The 20,944-nt window shown below is 38.3% G+C and overlaps 11 protein-coding genes across 11 annotated transcripts; 5 read left to right on the forward strand and 6 right to left on the reverse strand.

Moving 5' to 3' along the window:
- Positions 1-6: 6 nt before the first annotated feature.
- SPOG_04477 (RNA polymerase II large subunit Rpb1) lies at positions 7-5,343 on the reverse strand (the record flags this gene model as incomplete). The annotated part of the gene is made up of 7 exons (XM_013170555.1): positions 7-4,710; positions 4,762-4,868; positions 4,920-4,979; positions 5,029-5,104; positions 5,146-5,218; positions 5,267-5,292; positions 5,329-5,343. 7 exons carry the CDS (start codon positions 5,341-5,343, stop codon positions 7-9), a joined length of 5,061 nt encoding a protein of 1,686 aa, XP_013026009.1.
- A 192-nt stretch (positions 5,344-5,535) lies between these two features.
- SPOG_04476 (HMG box protein) lies at positions 5,536-6,992 on the reverse strand. Its single transcript, XM_013170554.1, has 2 exons — positions 6,839-6,992; positions 5,536-6,734 (listed from the first exon to the last, which is right to left on the reverse strand). The coding sequence occupies exons 1-2, from the start codon at positions 6,866-6,868 to the stop codon at positions 5,832-5,834; spliced, it is 933 nt and encodes a 310-aa protein (XP_013026008.1). The 5' UTR covers positions 6,869-6,992; the 3' UTR covers positions 5,536-5,831.
- A 533-nt stretch (positions 6,993-7,525) lies between these two features.
- SPOG_04475 (SAGA complex subunit Ngg1) lies at positions 7,526-9,452 on the forward strand. The gene has a single exon (XM_013170553.1). It carries the CDS (start codon positions 7,627-7,629, stop codon positions 9,343-9,345), a length of 1,719 nt encoding a protein of 572 aa, XP_013026007.1. The 5' UTR covers positions 7,526-7,626; the 3' UTR covers positions 9,346-9,452.
- Positions 9,379-10,834, reverse strand: SPOG_04474 (transcription factor TFIIA complex large subunit). The gene is made up of 3 exons (XM_013170552.1): positions 10,770-10,834; positions 10,621-10,722; positions 9,379-10,579 (listed from the first exon to the last, which is right to left on the reverse strand). Exons 1-3 carry the CDS (start codon positions 10,785-10,787, stop codon positions 9,584-9,586), a joined length of 1,116 nt encoding a protein of 371 aa, XP_013026006.1. The 5' UTR covers positions 10,788-10,834; the 3' UTR covers positions 9,379-9,583.
- Positions 10,835-11,304: 470 nt separating this feature from the next.
- On the forward strand, positions 11,305-13,461 carry SPOG_04473 (HRD ubiquitin ligase complex subunit; the record flags this gene model as incomplete). The annotated part of the gene is made up of 2 exons (XM_013170551.1): positions 11,305-12,913; positions 12,989-13,461. 2 exons carry the CDS (start codon positions 11,305-11,307, stop codon positions 13,459-13,461), a joined length of 2,082 nt encoding a protein of 693 aa, XP_013026005.1.
- Positions 13,462-13,595: 134 nt separating this feature from the next.
- Positions 13,596-14,911, reverse strand: SPOG_04472 (swi five-dependent recombination repair protein Sfr1). Its single transcript, XM_013170550.1, has one exon. The coding sequence runs from the start codon at positions 14,708-14,710 to the stop codon at positions 13,829-13,831; it is 882 nt and encodes a 293-aa protein (XP_013026004.1). The 5' UTR covers positions 14,711-14,911; the 3' UTR covers positions 13,596-13,828.
- A 137-nt stretch (positions 14,912-15,048) lies between these two features.
- SPOG_04471 (Mdm10/Mdm12/Mmm1 complex subunit Mdm12) lies at positions 15,049-16,241 on the forward strand. Its single transcript, XM_013170549.1, has one exon. It carries the CDS (start codon positions 15,392-15,394, stop codon positions 16,211-16,213), a length of 822 nt encoding a protein of 273 aa, XP_013026003.1. The 5' UTR covers positions 15,049-15,391; the 3' UTR covers positions 16,214-16,241.
- A 75-nt stretch (positions 16,242-16,316) lies between these two features.
- SPOG_04470 (xylose and arabinose reductase) lies at positions 16,317-17,184 on the forward strand. Its single transcript, XM_013170548.1, has one exon. The coding sequence runs from the start codon at positions 16,336-16,338 to the stop codon at positions 17,158-17,160; it is 825 nt and encodes a 274-aa protein (XP_013026002.1). The 5' UTR covers positions 16,317-16,335; the 3' UTR covers positions 17,161-17,184.
- A 20-nt stretch (positions 17,185-17,204) lies between these two features.
- Positions 17,205-18,851, forward strand: SPOG_04469 (splicing factor Cwf7). Its single transcript, XM_013170547.1, has 2 exons — positions 17,205-17,350; positions 17,397-18,851. The coding sequence occupies exons 1-2, from the start codon at positions 17,317-17,319 to the stop codon at positions 17,930-17,932; spliced, it is 570 nt and encodes a 189-aa protein (XP_013026001.1). The 5' UTR covers positions 17,205-17,316; the 3' UTR covers positions 17,933-18,851.
- SPOG_04468 (cyclophilin family peptidyl-prolyl cis-trans isomerase Cyp2) lies at positions 18,080-18,861 on the reverse strand. Its single transcript, XM_013170546.1, has one exon. It carries the CDS (start codon positions 18,766-18,768, stop codon positions 18,280-18,282), a length of 489 nt encoding a protein of 162 aa, XP_013026000.1. The 5' UTR covers positions 18,769-18,861; the 3' UTR covers positions 18,080-18,279.
- A 120-nt stretch (positions 18,862-18,981) lies between these two features.
- On the reverse strand, positions 18,982-20,879 carry SPOG_04467 (mRNA export protein Mep33). Its single transcript, XM_013170545.1, has one exon. It carries the CDS (start codon positions 20,706-20,708, stop codon positions 19,815-19,817), a length of 894 nt encoding a protein of 297 aa, XP_013025999.1. The 5' UTR covers positions 20,709-20,879; the 3' UTR covers positions 18,982-19,814.
- Positions 20,880-20,944: the final 65 nt, after the last annotated feature.

Raw genomic sequence — 20,944 nt, forward strand, 5'->3', positions numbered from 1 at the left:
AAGGTACTAGTAGGAGAATAGTGATGGACTAGTAGGAGAGTAAGAAGGACTGGTAGGTGAATAGGAAGGACTAGTAGGAGAGTAAGAAGGACTGGTAGGGGAATAGGAAGGACTAGTAGGAGAGTAAGAAGGACTGGTAGGGGAATAGGAAGGACTAGTAGGAGAGTAAGAGGGACTGGTGGGTGAATAGGAAGGACTGGTAGGAGAGTAAGAAGGACTAGTAGGCGAGTAGGAAGGACTGGTGGGTGAATAAGAAGGACTAGTAGGAGAATATGATGGACTAGTAGGAGAGTAAGAAGGACTGGTAGGAGAGTAAGAGGGACTAGTAGGCGAATATGACGGGCTAGAAGGCATGTAAGTAGGAGATGTAGAATACCCTGGGGACGATGGACTGTAACTGGGAGACGTTAAGCCGTATCCAGGACTCATAGCACTTGAAAATGGACTGGTATAGCCAGGAGACTTAACAGAATGGAAAGGACTAGCACCAAGCATATTTCCATATTCACCTAAGCCATCTCGACCTTCGGGTCCGCTTTGAATTAATGGTGAGAACGCAGCTGCATCAGAGGAGCTAAGATAACCAGAATCAACCATCGGTGAACGCTCATAAGGCGTAGCAGCACCCTCAGGAATTTGTGATTTTCCGTATTCACCTACGGCTATCGAAGCGGCGGGAGCATTCAGACTGTAATTCATCAACATACCCTGATCGAGATAAATATCAAATGCACCAGTACCCATCGGTGCCATCTGGCCGAGCATAATATTCTCTGATATTCCTTTACAGTCATCCTTTTCTCCGCTTGCGGCTGCATCCATTAGAATTTCAACAGTTTCCTCGAAAGAGCATCTCATTAAAGCACCCGTTTCAGCACGATTAATACCGTGACGTGTAATTGCCATTAGATGTCCGCGAGAAGTCATCACATCACAAAGAAGAGCTAAATGACGATAATTTACATAAGATCCATCAAATTCAATAACGTTTCTGAGTTCCTTAAGCAAGGCAGACCTAGTAGCCTCAATTCCAAGAATTTGCAAAATTTCAACAAATGAATTTGAATATATTCTAGAGGAATCAACTCCTTCAACAGCCATTGCTTCAGTCAAATTGATTCCATCAGTTTCCAAAACCCATTCATCACCTCTTTCAAATATACCAGTATCCTTCTGGCGAATAACTTTGTGCTCCATCATGTAGACACGTGTAATGTTAGGAACACCTCTCAAACTAATGCTTTCTAACATGTGTCCTTCAATTGTCTTCAAAAAGACGTCCTCTTCAATAAGATTGTCATCCTCCTCAGTTTTTCTATCGTCATCACGAATAATACGACAGCGAATTACCAACTTGTCGGCATTGTCTTCAGACCATATCGTGAAAAGATCACGTTCAAAACTTTCTGCGATCTTTCCTGCCACGTCACTCATACTTAACTTTTTGTCAAGCATCTTAGCACGATCAAGCTCCAATCTCAATAACCATGGGGACTGTTTCCATAAATTTTCTTCAACTTCTTCATCAGGGATAGCAAAAAAGGCTTCAACAAAATCTTTATCCTCTTCAATTACAGTATTTTGAGGATCAGGATCATAATGAATTTCAGTAGCTGACGTAACTGTACTCAGAGTGGTGTGTTCGATCTGAGTCTGAATGTTCTTAGCAAAATCCATGTTAGCTGCGACGTCCGGTAATAAATAGATAGTCAAAGACGGTGTTTTAATATTCTTCGCAACATTAAGAATCTCTTTGAGACGAGGAACACCCAACGTGACATTCTTCGATGAAACACCAGCGTAGTGGAAAGTGTTCAGGGTCATTTGTGTTGCAGGCTCACCAATAGATTGTGCAGCTAAAGTACCCACCATTTCTCCCGGACTTACTACTGCTTGCTGGAATCGGCTTTCAACCTCACCCATTACCCATTCAAACGCAACTTTATTCAAATGATATTCAGTGATAACACGCTTAACAGCAAACTTCGAGCGCAAGTGAATTTGGAAAAGCAGTGTGGCGTTATTCTGCACATCTTGGGTGATCCGGTCATCACCACGAAATATTTTTAGTTTATTAATAAGCTCATTTAGGCCTTGAATTATGTCTCCAGGCAAAAGATCAGACGGTTTGCGAGATTCTAAATGAAAAATTTGACAAGCATTTTGAATGATTCGTTGCACATTGACCGGCATCGGCCATCTTGCATCACCTTTAGGGAAAATAAAGTTACATAGAAGATCTCTATCCTTCGAGAGTTGTGTAAACTCTGCATCAAGCAAGTCTTGCACAACTGGATCATTATCAATAGAGTTTTCCATAAACTGAGATATGCTACGATCTTCCATCAAGTCAATCTTATATTTCCTTTCAAATTGGTCGTTTGATAATCGCAAAGAATCGAAAACTTGGTATTCAACCAGCGTCGCATCGAGACCATCTTCACCGTAGGCAAACTGAATGATGTCTCCCATTGCATTACGTACGGTACCATCATACCGAACCATCACATCCTCCATTGCTTTTACAAGACGACGTTGAATGTAGCCAGTTTCCGCGGTCTTCACGGCGGTATCAATGAGACCTTCTCTTCCGGCCATTGCATGAAAGAAAAATTCCTGTGGAGTTAAGCCACGTAAATATGAATTTTCAATGAAACCACGAGATTCAGGTGAATCATCATCTTTAGGAAAGTGTGGAAGGGTCCTATACTTGAAGCCAAAAGGAATTCGTTTTCCTTCAACAATCTGCTGTCCTACACAAGCTGACATTTGTGAAATATTAATAAAAGAGCCCTTTGAACCTGCCGCCACCATTTGCTTGACATTATTAGCATTTTTTAAACTGTGCTCTGCGGATCTACCAGCGTTATCTCTGGCTTGGTTAAGGATTCGTGACACTTGAGCTTCAAAAGACTCACGTAATGTCATACCAGGTTCAGGTTTAAGTCTATTGTGTTGGGCATCCTGAATTGATTCTGCAACTTGCGAACGAGCTTCTTTGACGGTCCTAGTCACCTCACGCATAGTGTCGGCATCTGCTATCGTATCACCTATACCGATACTAAATCCGTTGTGTAATAACCAGTAGTTTACAACTTGTTGAATACCATTAAAGAACCCTTTGCATGTTTCAGGTCCCTTCTCTTTCCAAATTGTGTGTACCAAACCACCTTGAGAAGCTCCCACAGTTTTCTTATCAACAACACCATAGATAATTTCTCCGTTTTCAATTAGCATACCCAAATCCGATGGGTTTAACAAGCCTTGTTTGTCATCTTCCCTCATTAAATTGATACCTTTTGGGATTACCAAACTCAAAATTTGTTTGCCGGTCCACAGAGGTCTAGGTTTTATAATCACCGGTGGTGGCACGACTCCGTCCCATCCTGGTACCCAAAGCATAATATTCATAACAGCCTCACGAGTCAAAAAATTGTCACGTAATGAAAACTTTCGGACACCGGCTAAGGTATCCTGTACGATACCCATTACCGGTTTATTTGACTGAGGTGAAACAATTTGTTTGGGAACCATAGCTATCTCCTGAATCTCAGCTCGTGTTTCTTCGGATTGGGGAACATGCATATTCATCTCATCACCATCAAAATCGGCATTATATGGTGATGTAACAGACAAGTTTAGTCTAAACGTTGAATAGGGCATAACTCGTATCCTATGTCCCATCATACTCATTTTATGTAGTGATGGTTGTCTGTTAAATATAACGATGTCTCCATCTCGAATATGTCTCTCAACACGCCAGCCATATCTTAAAGGTATATCGCCAGCTCTCTTGTGATATCTTAAATCAATTCGTTCACCCGTATCGCGGATAATATATTTGGCTCCAGGGTGTTCATCTGGACCGTTTCTGACAAGTTCTTGAAGGTAATAAATATTATAAGGAGTAACCGTTTCAGGATAAGTTAATGTCTTTGCAATACTGCGCGGAACACCTAATTCATCTAATGATAAATTTGGATCACCAGTAATGACAGTACGGGCTGAAAAATCAACCCTTTTACCCATCAAATTACCACGCAAACGTCCTTCTTTACCCTTTAGTCTAGCGCGAATACTTTTTAAAGGTCTACCCGATTTTTGCAGAGCTTGCGGTTGGCCTGCAATCTCATTATCCATATACGTGGCAACGTGGAATTGCAATAACTGTTCGTATTCTGAAACAATATGTGCTGGTGCTCCTTCTTGCTCACATCGCCGAACATTGGCATTAGCTTTTATAATATCGGATAGTTTATGCGTTAAATCGTCTTCACCACGACTAGTTCCATCCACTGAAATACTCGGGCGAACACTGGGCGGGGGGACTGGTAAAACAGTAATAATCATCCAATCTGGCCGTGCATACTGTTCATTAAGCCCTAATCGTGCTAAGTCATCTGAAGATATATGCGTAAATATGGTATGTACTTCGAGGGGAGTAAGTAAACGTTTTTCAGGAAGGTCGGATTCGTCTTTTCCTTTTTTCCATGAACCCCACAACTTTAATCCATCTTTGCGAATTGTAGGTTGGGCGCTTCCACAGCCGCCATGACCCAAATTTGCTGTAGGATTACTAGGATCGAAATTATCCGAGCCACCGGACAAGCCAGTGTCACAAACCATTTTTGTTTTACAGACATTCCATACCGCATTAAGTCGATTTTTAGGATCACGGTATCGTTGTGTATCTTGATATTTCGGATTTGACTGAATTTATGTTAATAATTATGTCAAATAAAGGTGTCTTTATGTACTTACAGGGTCAATTTTCAGCTTTCCGCAATTCCAACAAACACACTCTAAAATCTTTTTGATTTTGCTCAAAAATCCGATATGGAATACAGGTTTAGCAAGTTCAATATGACCTAAACAAAGTTAGCATTCAATCAATATACAGCTACCATTAGGAATCTTACCAAAGTGTCCGGGACATTCAGCCATCAATTCGCCGCATGTTTGACATTTATATTGACGATCTTTTCCATGTTAACATATATTCGCAAAAGAAATTAGGATCTCCCATACCTATGGTGCCCAAACGAGGATCCAAAAGTCCACCAACTCGAGGACGTTGACCAGTTTCGTCCATGGTTTCGGGAAACTAAAATAATTAATATGAAAGCTCGAAATAATTAAACTTACTTCAATCTTCGCGACACTCATGGACCGAATCTCCTCCGGAGACAAGATTCCAAATTGGACCTCTTCGACCCGGCTATAAATGTTAATTTATCACCCTAAAGCTTTCAAATTAATCTCATACCGAAGGGGGACAGATGAAGGTGAAAACTGCATGTTAATAAACAATAAAAAATGCTACCTTACCTGAATCCCGCTCATTCTACCTGAGTTGCAAAGATTAGGTGGTTGTACGTCTTCAGAAAAATTTAATATTGATAATAGAAACCCTTACAAACCCCGAATAACGAACTCCGTAAATCTCGGTAATGTAGTTATCGCCACCTATTGCATTTCTGAAACTTCTTCTACCAAAAACAAAACTTACAATGATATTACTTTAACGTATGGATTATAAATACGGAGATGAGCGCAACCAGATCCTTCATAAAAACACAAGAATATCACTAATCAATAACAAACCATAAAGCATACGTACTTTACAGAAATTAAAAGCTAAAGTAAGTCTTAGTAATTAAGGGCCGCAAAGTTGGTTTGTGGACAATTGATATATACAAAATGATAAAAACCTATGAAAAGATTTCCTGTACGCTAAAAACGTAACATTAGCAAATAAAGTTCTAGTTGTAAGAAATTAAAATAGCCGAGTGTTATACAAAAATTCCCCATCGAGGAACTTTTAAAACCGATTAAATAGAAGCTGTAGCGGCAGTTGGAGCACTGTTAGGATTTACAGAGCTTTTACGGCGTTTCTTCTTATCTCGCTTCCCAGCAGAAGGAGAAGGATTAGGTTCAGCCTTCTCAGCACTTGTAGATGCGTCATCTGGTTGGGTTTGAGATTCGGCAGCAGCGTTGTTGCTTGAACGCTTCTTCTTATTTTGTTTTCTAGAAGCAGTGATTGGAGATGACATTGATGCCTGTGCTAAAGGTCTGGTTTCAGAAAATTCAATATAATTGTTATTAGCAGGAGTGGTAGGCATGGAGACAGCAATTGAGTTTGCTTCTTGTGATTCACCATCGGCAGCTGCTGCAGGAGCGGGAGAAGAAACAGATTCTCTAGAAGCTTGGAAAGCAGACATTTCAGCTTCATAAGTTTCACGAAGTTTTGAGGCTTCTTCTTCAAAAGGCTTGCGATCAGTTTCGCTTAAAGACGTCCACTTTTCGTGCATTGCTTTGTTAACTTCCTTCACATCATTTCCTTTTTCACCCAAAGAATCTTTAATTTCAGAACGCTGGCTCTTTTGAAACAAGTTATAAGCTGTAGGGGGACGCTTTGGTTGAGCTGGGTCTCTGGTTTTACGCTTGTTGGGAGTAGGGGAAACACTAGCCACAGGTTCGTTTACAGAAGAACCAGCTTGCACAGCGGAAATAGAAGGGACTGGTGCTTCTACAGTAGTAGTATCTTTGGCAGCTGCTGTGGATGATTCTTTGTTAACATTTTGCTTGGAGTTTTCGTTCTTGCTAGCCTTTCCTTGGGGTTTACTAACATCCCCCTTTTCAGCAATGAGAACTGGGAGGTATTCCTTGATATCTTGGCATGCTCCCAAAGCCAGTTTAAAAGCATCCTCAAGTTTAGAAATCGAGCTTGAGAGCTGATAGGTTTGTTAACATCGTAATTTTTGAATAAAGAAATTATTTTTTTTGCACAAGTTGCTACTTGACTCATCTATCTTTACTTATACTTATGAAAACATACCTTTTGAAGATTTCCGTGTTCTTCTGCCATTTTCAGGTTTTCTATGAAAAAAGGTATAAGAATGAAAAAATTACTATTTTCTTAGCAATTCTTTAGCGACCAAAAGTCCGTAAAGCAAGGAAAGGGGTGTACGAATTTTTTGGTGGTGGTAACCGGTTGTGGCTGTATTCCTTTATTATAAGGTGTGTAAAAAAGCAAGTTGGCATAGTAATGTTAGGGACGCGTGGCAGACCAACTAATGGTGAAGCCTATAACTCGTTGATATAATAAGTAATGTGAAAATTCGTTACAAGGTTTCAGTACAATATAATCGAATTTCACTAATAGAACAAATGTATAAACAGGCTGAAATGGTGTAATAAAGTATTTCTCCAGATATCTTTAACCTAATTACCTATAGTTTTTTAAAGGAATAGTAATCCAATCTGAACTTTAGTTCTGATTATTAAATTATAATCAGAGAACCATTTAGTTTTTATTGGTTTTTCCAGTGCTATCAACCAAAGAATCCTATTAGACGTATATCGCCTCGATGAGTTTGCACCTGAATTTTAAAAGTATATAATAACTACAAAACTGACAAACTCTTTATGAAGATAATCAGAAATGAAATTTCCGACAGCGAACAGTACTTCACTAATAGCAGCTTATAGCGTAGTGCAACTTTAAAATTTTTAAAATTGTATTACGAAATCAACCACGAACTGAAATTTGTTCCACAGACGCCGTCTGTAAAGAGGGAGCAGTCGATGTCTTAAATTTGTTGAATAAGAAAACTGTTAATTGTTATGTCATTTAACCAAAAAACAGTTCCTGATAATGATTCTGCTGTAAGTCCTCCAGATAATAATATCTCAATCGAATCGGAAAATTTTTTGAGTGCCCTTAATGAGATTTCCAATTCTCGATCTGTTCCCGATGTTTCTATGCTATGGAAGCTATTATTTGAGCTTCAAAAGATATCAAAGTTTAATGATAAATCTGAACAATTTTTTTCTACATTTGAGGAGCAATTGCAAAGTTCTAAGTCACCACAACAGCCATCTACTGCTTCCCCAAGTTCAGTTCATCGATCGTCCGTTTCTTCTGAAATAGATCAAGAGAAAGAGAAAGAAAAAGAGGAAAAACGAACGTTCTCCTCGGCGTTTAATACTCAGGATAGTCCATCAATATTGAAAAAGCGTAAGGGATTACCCACAGACGATAAAGTTGATAAACCTGTAATTGAGGAGAAACCCGATGAACAGCGATTAGAAATCTCCCAAGAAAATATAGACCTGCCTGTTAAAAGCAAAGATGATCAAGTCGGAGCTTGTTATAAATCTGCAAATGAACTTGCCACTGGTTCTCTTATATCTTTCATCGTCGACGATCATATGACTTATGAAGAAAAGAAGGAACTGTTATGTATTTCTTCATTCCCAAAAAAAGATGTACGATGCTTAGTTGCCGGTACCCCTGTTACAGAAGACTTTTCCAATAGTAAACCGAACAACCAAATCTCAATATCTACTTTCTACTCTTTTTTAGATCCTTATTTTCGAAGTTTTGATGATGAGGACGTGAATTTTTTACGAGAAACTTCGGATGTTTCAAAAAGTTATCAGAACCCGCCTTTGGGAGAACGATATCCTGAAGTTCCCCAAGAAGATGATATTGGTAAACTTTGCGCTGCTTCAATTTACCAGAATCTCAAAACGGTACCTCATGGCTCTTTAGAGTTGCTTCAGGAAGTTGATACAGTAGGCGAGGATATTAGCTGCGGGCCTTTAACAGAAAGGCTACTTGCATCGTTGCTTCCTGATGATGATGTATCTAGTAAAAATAAAGTCAACTCAATCGTAAATGGAACTGATAATGCTAAGGATTCCCACGTGAAAAAGGAGAGTCTAGAGGAGACTGATAATGAGAAAGAGGAGCAACATGGCATGAATGATGAATTATCAATTCTATGCGAATCTGACTTTTCTTTTTATGAAGAAAGGCTTCGAAATCGTCTTCGGTCTTTGGGTGTTATATATGATGATGATATTGACTGGACAAAAAGGCAAGATGACCAAATATCTGAAACTTTAAGATCACTACAAGATCGCCTGAAAAAAACTGAAGATGCAAATCAGCAACGGAAACAAAAGATTTTAGAACTTTTGCCTGAGGAAATGGCGTTTCAAGAATTTTCAAGTGTATTAGACGACCTCGATAAGCAGATTGAAAACGCATATATGAAACGAAACAGAACTCTGAAAGTAAAGAAGAAAAGGATCGTTAATGAAAAAATAAATGCATCTGCAACAAGTTCATATGCTACTATAAAATCACTAATGGATAAAAGATCACTATGGTTAGAGAAATTGCAGCCCTTATTTTATAGGCGACTACAAAGTGATTGTCTTCGACCGCCGGATTCTGTTTTCATAAGTCAAGATGAAAAAATAATGAATACAAGTCCGTTATACGGCACGAATTCATTAGAGAATGTAGACTACAACGCCACCCCTGGTGTTTGAATGAATAATATAATGTTTACGAGTATCAACACTGCCTAGTTCTCAATTTGCAAAGATAATATTTAACCTATATAAACTTCTAATTGACAAAAAACTCATCTATTATAAACCCTTTAAAATGCAATATGAGGCAATTCATAGACACAAATTTCATATACAGTACGCTAGACAACTTCAAAAATCAAACAAGCATCACGAACAAGAAATATATCATAGTTTAAGGACTAACGAAAAATGCTTAAATCCACTCAAACTCTCCATTAGCTTTAAAAAATAAGTAGTCTTTTCCATTCACGCCGACAATACCGTCGCGAAAAACGCATTTCCATTTGTTTTTGTGATGATTCACCTTATCATATAAACAAAGTACTATTGCTTGCCCTATGTCAGATCCTTCTTCTGCTTCTGGAGCTTCCTCTGAATCAGGATCATCAAGGTCAGAATTAATGGCTTCATCGGAAGGAGTGCCAGGGCTTGGTTTTTTATCATCTTCATTATCATCAAAAGTACCATCTATCTGTAATACCCGATTATTTGCAAGCATCTCCCTAATCCTTTCATCTGCGAAATGAGCCAACCCATACTTGTCCTTTTTGGATACTGTTGACTCCACATCGTCCTCTAATATGGTACCGTCCGACTGTGGTATATCTTTATTTTCACGGCTTTCTGAAGCTTGCTGCAACTGTGACGCCTCAGTCGGTTCGTTTTTTACCGCGTTTTGGTTAGGCAATAAAAGCCCGCCAAAGGCGTTATTATTAGATGAATTTGAATCTAAAGGAATCCCTCTATCAGAAGGAGGCGAAACAACACTCGCGGACAAATTAGGAGAGCTTTCGGGATTTGGATTGGATGGTAATTGTAAAGAGGTACTTTTGTTAAAAGAGGTAAATGGAGCACTCATATTATTCGGAAGATCAGAAAGCGATGACCCTTCAGCGGAAGTATCTGGTTGATTTGTTTGATTTAGACTTGACGAAGTAGGAGAAGGGTAAAAACCAGAACCACCGTGTTGCTGAGCTAAAGAATCCATTTGCTGAACCGCCCGTATAGCTGCTATATTATTTAAAATAGGTGAGTTTGTTGCGCCGGCAGCAGCAGCAGCAACGTCCAAAGAATCAGTCCGTAATCCGCTGACAGGGTCAAATAGTTGACCAATAGGAAATGCTCCAACGGGGGCTTGAGCCCATGGAAAAGTAGCGACATTCGTGGCTACTAGTTTTCCTTGCCATAACTAACAAGTTAAAATCAATAATTTTCTCAAATATTTCTTACATTTTGCAATTCCTGAAGCGTGGCTTCATCGACACCATTTTCCTCAAAATCTGTTCTTGAATTTGCAATTACATCAAGAATGACATGCTGATAAACTTCACCCTAAAATTTTGTCAATAAACTAGTCAGAGTTATTCATATTAGCTTACCACTATAGAATTAGACATGGTGGTGAAGTCGGATACCTTATTTGTAAAAGGATACTTCGTAGATGACGGTAGTACTGCCATCGAAAATAATATATATTACCGAAACGAAACGATGCTTCGTTATTCCAATTTTCTTGAAATAGAAGTGAAAGCTTGACTGGGATTGTATGAATGAGCGTTAATTTACTGTAACATTGAATTTTTTTAGATGTAAAATGTATTCATTTGTAAATGGCAAAGATTCCTTTCAATTCCTCGTGTAAACATAATATCTTTCCATCTACGGATTCTCTACTCTATCAATATACGTAGTGAATGAAAGTCCAAATAAAAGTTGGCTTGCATAGTAAAGGAGTTTCACTGACGAATTCAAACTTCCATGTTGACATTTAATGCTGAGTTTGGAGAGTGAGTTGGATTTTTACTTTGTTTTGTTTACAAAGTAACATCGTCACTCGCCTACATATATTCACATCTTAATGATGAACATTTTACCGCAGCAGCTTACATTAGCTTAGAAATCTAGAAATAGCCTATGCTATTATTCATATTAATATTTTGTTTGTCGTATTCTTTCCAAAAATGTGCGCTTGGTGAAAGGTTAACGTTCTCTTACGATCCCGTCGATAAGAAAGCTACATCAGCAAATTCAACAGAAGCTGATTTATTTGGAGTTGCAGATGATATTCAACCATTGTTAGATCTGGTTACAAATGCTACAACGACATTTGTTAACAATCCAAAAGGACTTCTGTACGATGCTAAAGCAGGTGACCCAAAGTCCCAATTTTTAGTGGGAATGCTGTATGCCATGGGTCCTGATGATCGACTTATCATTCAGTTGCCCCATGATGAGTCGTTATCAACATTATACTTGGAGTTTTCGGCAAAACAAAACTATACATATGCATTACTTGCTCTCGGATATCGATATTCTGCAGGAATTGGCACTCCCAAACAACTGGATAAAGGAATTAGCTACTACCGTCAAGTTTCTGAGCAAGTAACCTCTTTAGTCCGTCCTCTAACACATTTCGCTCGAGATATGGAAAAAGATTACCCTGTTGATGTTTATGACCTTTATGGACGATATTCTTCGGACTCGAGCATTTTACATATAAGAGACGACATGCTTGAATATTTAAAAGACTATGCAGTGAACGGAAATAATATAACGGCACATTTTCATTTGGCCGCTGTATATCACCGTGGTCATTTAGGCAAACCAAAGAATCCCGCTTTGGCAGTGAAGCACTATCTATCTGCTCTTCGGCTCGCTTATCCAGGTATTTCTGAAGATTATAAAAAAGCGATAGATCAGATGTACGACCTGAATAAGAATGGTCTACCCAAAAAGGCAATGAAGGATTTGGACAGCATCGCCAATACTGCTTTTAATCTCGGATGTATGGAATTACATGGCGATTTTGGAAAACGAAATCTAACCGCTGCTTTCAACTGGTTTAATTTTGGAAGATCTTTGAACCATTCTTCTTCTCTATCAGCCCTTGCATATTTGTATGTTATGAACTATCAAGTTCCTTTAAACGAATCAGAAGCAAAGCAGCTTTTGCATAACGCTTTTTCTCAAATGGATCCCATTGCATATACAATTTTAGGAAAACTTGCGTTCTCTAAAAACAACATTGAGGAAGCGCTAATGTATTTCAAAAAGGCATTCGAAGGATCTCACTTAGAAGCAGCTTTATATCTTGCTTACATCTACTCGAATATCGATCAGGAAAAAGCAATCTTATTTTATGAAAACTTTATCAGTAGAACTTTGCAGATGTACTTTGATTTTAGGGCTTTGTCTATGGATACGAAAGTGAAGTATTTTTTTACTCGACTTTCTGCTGAGTTAGGGAATCCCATGTCGCAAGTTTTGGCAGGTAAAAATACCGACCCTTCCAAGTCCTACTTGAAGAGCGCTATTTTTCCGTTCACCAATACCACTTATCGTGAGGCACAAATAGCTCTCACTTATTATACTCGAGCCGCCGTAAGGCATCATGTCGATTCGATGATAAAGGTTGCTGACTTTAATCAATTTGGACTAGGTACACCCAGAGATTCTTGTTTGGCTTTCTCTTTATATACTCAAGCTACAATGGATCGTTCTTCGTTAGCTTACTGGCGTCTAGGTGAGATGCATGAGTATGGACGTTGTGTTCCAGTAGATTTTGAAATGGCAAAAAAAAATTACGACACTTCTTTAGAATTGAGTAGTAGAGGTCTACTTGCTATTCTCTTGGCTAAACTACGAATGAAGTTAACCAATCCTGATACTAAGCTTTCCGTAGTATATCACGCTATGGGTTTGGTTATTATGGGTGTTTTAAAGAGCGTTCAAAAATTTATTTTGTTTCTCAATTCAATTTTCTCACGGGATCACCCAAAAAAGAATATTGATTTGCTCGATAACTCCTTTCTTCAAAGTTTTTCCCAAAATTCAGACGGATTAAAGTCTATGACTCCAGAACCATCCACAAAATCTTCGGATACGTTAACTTCGACGTTCGATATGAATTCGTTGGATAGGAGATTTATTGAGACTTTGTTTGTAACTTTGTTTGTAATTATCGTCGGTTATATCTTGATGAAGCGTCATCAACAATTGAGAAGTCATCAAGTGCAGGTGGATAACCAAACGCAAAATGAGAATATCGATAGGCTTCCATTCGATGGTTAAACTTATGTAACTATTCTATATATGTTTTCTTTTTCCGTTCGTTCTTATTCTTTCCTTTTCATACGTGCACGATGACTCTGCTTTACATGATTTTAGTTTTAGAAGAAATCCTATAATATTATTTTGGATATGAACCAGTTTTGTTATACAGACTATTATTTCAAGATTATTTATTAGTATTTAAAATAAATAATATTTTTAGAAGAAAACGAAACGTAAGTGCCTTAAATTAATTTTAATAACTGCATAGGACATTAGTTGGGTATTTGAAGTTTATAAAATAAGGCTAATAGCTTTTCGTAATAAACAGACAATCATCAGTATCATAAACAATATATATATACAGAAGTACTTTTTACACATCAATTTAACCCTTCCAATCTTCAAACTCTTCATCGTAAGCGATTAAGTCAAAAGGTACGCCAAATTGTTGTAAAAACATACCCATTGAAAACTCAGATCGGGTTTCTTCTATATTTCCTTTATTTTCACCTTCTTGAATCGTATATGTTTGAGTAACTCCACCAGCTAAACGGATACGCTCCGCCATAGGTCGATACAGAACTTGTGCTGCTCTTTGGGCTACTCCTCTCCATTTAAATACCAAACCCTCCAAATCTTTATCTTCATTTTTTAATTCAACTTTTACTGCGGCTTCAGCAGTTGTCAACTGCTCTTGAAGGTTGCGTACGTCCTTTTCGAGTTTTAGACGCTCCGAGAGAAGACGAGCAACTTCTGGATCGTTTTGTACTTTATTCGTTGCAGATATTGGTGACCGAAATACCTTCTTTGCTCGCTTAATTACTCTTGGGGAAGGACGAGAAGGAGATGAAATGGGATCAGATAAAACATCATCAGAAGATTTCAATTCGTCAGATGCATAATTAGCAACTTTACAGGTTCCAGGGGTTGTTTTCGGTGTAGCAGGGTACTTAAGAGGGCTTTTAAAAGGCTTTAATAAAACGGATTTTGCTTCCCTAGCACGCTTTCTTGGGTTGGGTGGGTTTAATTGGGTATTTGTAGTATGTTTTTCTATGTTTGATAACGATGGTAAGTCAGAACTGTCCTGTGAAGCATTTGGAGTAGTTGGCTTAAGTTCAGAATTATCTCGTGAAGGTGTAGGAGGAAGTTCAGTTTTAGAAATCTGGGCTTCTTCTGAGTGTATACTGTTTATGTCGTCAATTGCTGGACGTGACAAGTAAGAGTCAGCCTCACTCTCTAGCTCTAGGTTCTTTTCACTGTTTTCCATTTTGATATGTATGAATTATGAGCTGTGGTTCCTTATGTATGGCTCTGAATATGTCGGTGACGCGACGTGCCACGAAAACTCTTGCTAGCAATATAGCTGCAACTACGCGGAAAGCAATTTAAGTTTTAAAAAATATTAAAACTAACGCACTTCCTACGGGTAAGGTTATTATTAAAGTAACTATGATTTCAAGATATGTTGGGAGAGGGATACTTTATATGACCTCGAAACCCAAACAAATGCTACACGCTACGATCAGAATTCCAGGATAATTCCATACAAAAGAAGCTTACAAAAAGAATTAAGAGTTTTTAAATAAATCAATTGACTATTGATTGAGACCTTCTTCTGAATCACATGTACAACAATGCCCTACTGTAATAATCTTATAAAAAGCCTTGAACATTTTTCTCGGTTCATAATATTATAGGAATCATAAACATAAGGTGGATGCAGAGAAAGAAAGTTCGTATAAGCTAAAATCCATATACACGAATGTGTTCTGTCTTTGATTATACGAACCATCTACCTTGAAACCTCATTTATTGATTTCGTTCTCTTTCCGTATAAATCGGTAGAGGCTTGTTTATAGATCCTAGCTTAAAGATTACTGGGAAATTTCAAATGAAGCTAAGGCTTGATTGACAGTTTATAATTTAACTCATCAAAGTCCAAAGCCCAATGTCTATTGAATTTGAATGGTCCAAGCTTGATTCAGAGTTAGAAGAAAAGCTCTTTCATATATTAGAAGATCGAGTTTCAAAGCTAGACCTGCCAAGCTATATTAAAAACCTCAAGGTTACTGGGTTTCATTTCGGTGACATACCACCTCAAATAAATATTCAGGATATAGGAGACCCAGACCCTCAGTTTTACGAAGATGAAGTTTTGGACCAGGTGAATGATGAACTAGAAGGTAATACTTCTTTCAGAACGAATTTCTCAACGTCAGTTTCTGATTTACCTCCTTATGGAGCTGAGTATAGGTTTCCGAGGCTTGCTTATTTTCATCCAGCGATTAGTACACCTGGGATTATTTCAGCCAGTGGACTCACAAGTCCTCTTAGAGGAGAACGTCCTATATTAGCTTCGGAAAGCCGTGAGGAACGAAACCACTCAGATGACTTTCAAGTGACCATCCGTGTACAGTATGATGGGAATGCTAGTTTGAGTTTGGAAGCAAGTATATCTATTAATTATCCTAATTCCGAGTTTGTCAGTCTTCCTTTTCAACTAGTATTTAAGGAAATATCCATTGACGCGACCGCTGTGTTGGCGAAAATGGGTTCTCGTACCCATCTTTGCTTCGTCGACACTTTGGCTCATGGTTCAGAAGAAAATGCTTCTAGCGTAATAAAGAATCTCAAAATTGAAAGCGTTATTGGAGAATCGAATCGACAGCTCTTAAAAAATGTCGCCAAAGTGGAGCGTTATGTTTCACAAAAAGTTAAAAGAATTATTGAAGATGAGTTAGTCTGGCCTAGTTATCTTACGTTTGAATAGAAAGTCAGTTTAATTTTTAATGAATTGTATACTTTTCTTTTTCTCTTTATTGTCTTAGTCAACGCTCGTCAATCACTCTTCTACGTTTCTTATACTAAAGTTCGCGAGATCCAGCGCTCGCTATGAACTTGAGCAAAGATACATTATACTGCCGTAGCCAGCTTGGTTTCGGAGTTTACCAACTAAAAGAGTGTTATGAACAAGTATATACAGCATTGCTATCTGGTATACGATTAATTGACAGTGCAATAAGTTATCGCAACGAACGAGAATGTGAACGTGCAATTCAAGACTTTTGTACGAACCACCCGTATGTGAAACGAGATGAAATTACTTTAGTTACAAAAATACCAGATTCCTTGCAAGGATTTGACAGAACTTGGAAGGCGGTTTTTCAGTCTTTGCGACGTGTGGACCGGCCTTCTTTGGATATGGTATTAATTCATTCGCCCAAATGGCCTGAGCGGCGAACAGAATCGTGGCGTGCACTCGTTAAATTAAAGGAGGAAGGATTCATTCAAGAAATAGGTGTCTCCAACTATAACATTCATCATTTAGAAGAGATTGCTGCTTCTAAACTTCCACTGCCAGCGGTTAATCAAATCGAATTATCCACTTTTAATAGCAGGCAAGAAATACAAAAATATTGTTCGGCTCATGGAATCGCTCTCATGGCATTTTCTCCTCTTACTACAGGACAACGCCTTGACGATAATCGTCTCTTAGACCTAGCAGCCAAATATAAGAGGACACCATCACAGATCCTCCTGCGCTACTGCTTGGAACGAAATATATCCCCAATCTTTAAAAGTGAGAAGCTGGATCATATTGTTGAAAACGCTAATTGTAAAGACTTCCAAATGAACTCTAAAGACTTAGCATGGATGGCTACCTGGGATGAGGGATTCATAAGTAAGCCCTCGTGGAATCCTATTATTCTTCCATGATTTAATAAAAATTTTATTCAAGTATTTAATATATAGAGAAAAGACTTTTCTCTCTTTTTTTAGCTGTTGGCTGGGACCTTTATTCAAGCTATCCCTAAACACCTTGTAAAGCTATTAAATTTTCCATACCAGAAGAAAGCAATTTTTCTTGATAGAATGGAGCTGCATCCATTTTTAGATGCACTTCCTTGTATGTGAAAGCTATTAATTGATTGTTTTTCTAATATTCGGTTTAGATTATGAAAAATGGTACCAAGAGCAAGATCGTGGAGAAGCAATGCAGCTTGTAGAAGCCGAGGTAGTAAAGTCTGGTGGGATAAGACTTCCAAAACCCTCTCCTGATGATTTTACTACGCCATTCAAAATTTCTGAGCGAATGCAAAATGCTGTTCAAGCAGCCGGCCGCGGAGAGAAATTACAGTCTATTGATATAAACCGTTACATCAATTTACAAGCTCCAGGGAATCCTGGAAGCCTAATTCAGTCAGCAGTAGCTTTGGAATACCTAAGATCACGGGAAGATAATCTGGAGTTGCTGAGAAAGCATGGTGAAAGTGCTTGGATGAATCATATTGGGTCACTGGAAGAGACTTTGCAAAACATAGAACGTGAGATCCAAACTACTCGAAGGGAGACTCAAGCATGCAATCGAAAGCGAAAGCATTATCAAATGGAAATTGGAGAAAGACTTGCGGATCATGAAACCCAGTTTAGCAACTTGTTACTAAACTCGATCCAATGCCGCGTCGCTATTGCTTTGGCAAATCATTAGTATTTTATTTTCCTTTAAAAAGAAACGACTTTTTAATTCTAACTTTACAAACCTAAAGGCATGATACGCTGACACTACGTAAAGAACCATTTATATGATATCGGATTTTTGGTTTCCTTCCCTTACTTTACTTTACTTTACCCTACCATAAACACAGGCATTAATAAGTTTTAAGAATAATAAATCTCGGTTTCGTCTGGAAACCGTTAGGAGTTTACTGTACAATTTATCAAGGTTCTCTATAAGACTACGAATGCCTATATGTACAACGAATTTTTAGCGACTGTTCAGCAAAATCATATATTATTCACTTTTCGTTCATAATCATCATACAAACAGAAAGAAAATTAGACAGTACCGCACTTGTCGATGGCAATACGAGCACGAGTAGCACCAGAGTTGGAACCTAAGCTTTCAACCTTCTTAATGACATCCATGCCACTGGTAACTTCACCGAAAACGACGTGTCTACCGTCCAACCAAGGAGTGACAACAGTAGTGATGAAGAATTGGGATCCATTGGTGTTGGGACCAGCATTAGCCATGGACAACAAACCGGGCTTGTTATGCTTCAAAGTAAAGTTCTCATCAGGGAACTTCTCACCATAGATGGACTTACCACCGGTACCGTTGCCGCGAGTGAAGTCACCACCTTGGAGCATGAATTGAGGGATAACACGGTGGAAAGTGGATCCAGCGTAGCCAAAACCCTTTTCGCCAGTACAGAGAGCACGGAAGTTGGCAGCGGTTTTAGGGACAACATCGTCAAATAACTTGAAGACAACACGTCCCAAGGGTTGGCCGTTGGCAATAATGTCAAAGAAAACGTTAGACATCTTAATTTTCAGTATATGGTTAAAGGCAAGTCAACTTAGTACTGAAATTTATAGGTAACACCAATATCGTAACTAGCAAAAATAATACATCTAATTTTTTATACATAAATCTCTTAATATCTTTATGTTTTTATATATCGCATGACTTTTCTGTAGCTGTTATTCTCATAGCTAACATGCCAAATTCCATAGAAATCTTTATGAATCAACAGATGCCAAGCCAAACACTACATGGTCTCTTTCATCACTCGGTTTAACGATATGTTACGCAACTCGCAATACGAAAGTGGTTAACAAACGTTGTTAAGGGTGAAAGTTTTATCTGGTAAACTACTGTTTTAGGGACGAAAGGCAAATACTATGCAGAATAATTTTTCATTAGAGAATAAACCTGTTTAAACCTTTTTTACGTCTGCATATTGGAAGTGCATTCCTTGGTTCCTTGTGGGCAAGAAAATAGGAAGTATGCAAAATTGGAAAATTGGGAAATTTTTACCAACATGTGTACGGTCAATGTCAATGCAAATAGTTAAGGGTCAGGAACTTCAAAAAAAAAACCAAAAATTTAATCACAACTTGAATAAAAATTTATTTTCTAATACATTCATTATAACGCCGAAGCATAAACAAACAAGAGTCGAATTTGTAATACTTTTTAAGACACAACAAAATCGCTTTCTTTCGGCTTTTTAACGCTATCCGACTTTCCAACACTTTAATTTTATGTGCGAAAAAATGTTGTCCTCCATCTGTACATAATGAAAACTCAGTAGGATACCCATATAAAAAGCCAATACAAACAACATAGACAACCAATTAACATCACCACTCCTTATAGAACCATAGAAATATTAACAATAAAACAAAAAACCCATCAAACGAATGAACCTATTCTTTTTCCTTCTTTTAAAAAAAAAGAGATAAATAAAAGTTCCAGTAAATAGGGTCATTCCAAAACACTGCAACCATCAAGATTTTTTTAAATTTCAGATAAGGAATATCAAAACTTGAAAAAAAAAAAAACTGAAGTTTACAAAACCGTTTTTTTAAGCGGCAGACGTAGCAGTGTCATTTTCTTGAGTGTCTCGCAAAGCCTCTGTTTCACGACGAAGAGCAGAAAAGTCCCAGTTCTCTTCGCCTTCAATATCAAGGTTCTCTTTAACCTTGCCCTTATTACGTTGAAAGAATTCACGACCAGTCATGTTGCCTCTACCAGTGGGACGGTTTTTACGGCGCTCTTCAGCTTCCTTAGCCAAACGGTCTTTGCGCTTATCACACCATTGTTTAAAGTTCTCTTCGGTAACGCGAGTGAGATTGGTACCTAAGCGATAACGTTCAATTTCAATGAATGCTTCCAAACTAATCTCTTCCTTTTCATTGTCACCCTTCTTCTTATCACGGGCCAAAACGTATCCACGAGGCAAAGAATGCTTGTAGATACAAGCCATGTTGCCGTTAGGGCACTGCCAAAGCCAACCATATTTGCCTTGTTCGCAAGCTTCCAAGAAAAACTTGCAAACAATGTCAGTATTTACCCAAGGGCGTTTTTCAGGAGGCAAATCCGTTTGTATGTCACGAACATCTGAGTAAAGGTCGATTTTTTGAGACTCTTTGACTTCTTCTTTGCGATTAACATATTGTTCGCCGTTATTTTTCTTGGGTATAGCATTAAATAAGGCAGAAACTTCAGCCTTTGCCTGTTCAGCCGCTTTCTTCTCCTCTTCACGACGCTTACGCATGACTTCCTGGCGTTTGGCCTCCTTGCTGTTGGTACTGTTTGCATTTTGTTCTATTTGCTTGATTTTCGTCTGTACCTTGGTAGACCTATTCTTGTTTTTGAGACCAAAGGTGGCGTCTGCAACTTTTTTCGAAGGGTCTTTTTTGGGTTTGGGCTCTGGGGCCTTTCCTTTTCCTTGTGCTGCTGCTTTTTTAGGTGGCATCTTGGATAGCTCGAATTATCTTTTTAAATACTTTAAAGAATATATATAAAGTACTGAATGTTTTGAAAAAGGGATGCGAAAAGAGGGTAAAATGGAAGAAATGGGGAAAGTGGGTGAAGACAGAAAAAAAAAGTTGCAGGTTTGCGTATGTCAATACTGACAGAATATGACGCGCTCGATCGAATTCGAAACCTGGTTCTCGCTGTTAATGGCTTCTAAAAGTCTCGTTTGTTAAT

This window comes from Schizosaccharomyces cryophilus, assembly GCF_000004155.1.
Source record: "Schizosaccharomyces cryophilus OY26 unplaced genomic scaffold supercont4.9, whole genome shotgun sequence".
Taxonomy (NCBI): domain Eukaryota; kingdom Fungi; phylum Ascomycota; class Schizosaccharomycetes; order Schizosaccharomycetales; family Schizosaccharomycetaceae; genus Schizosaccharomyces; species Schizosaccharomyces cryophilus.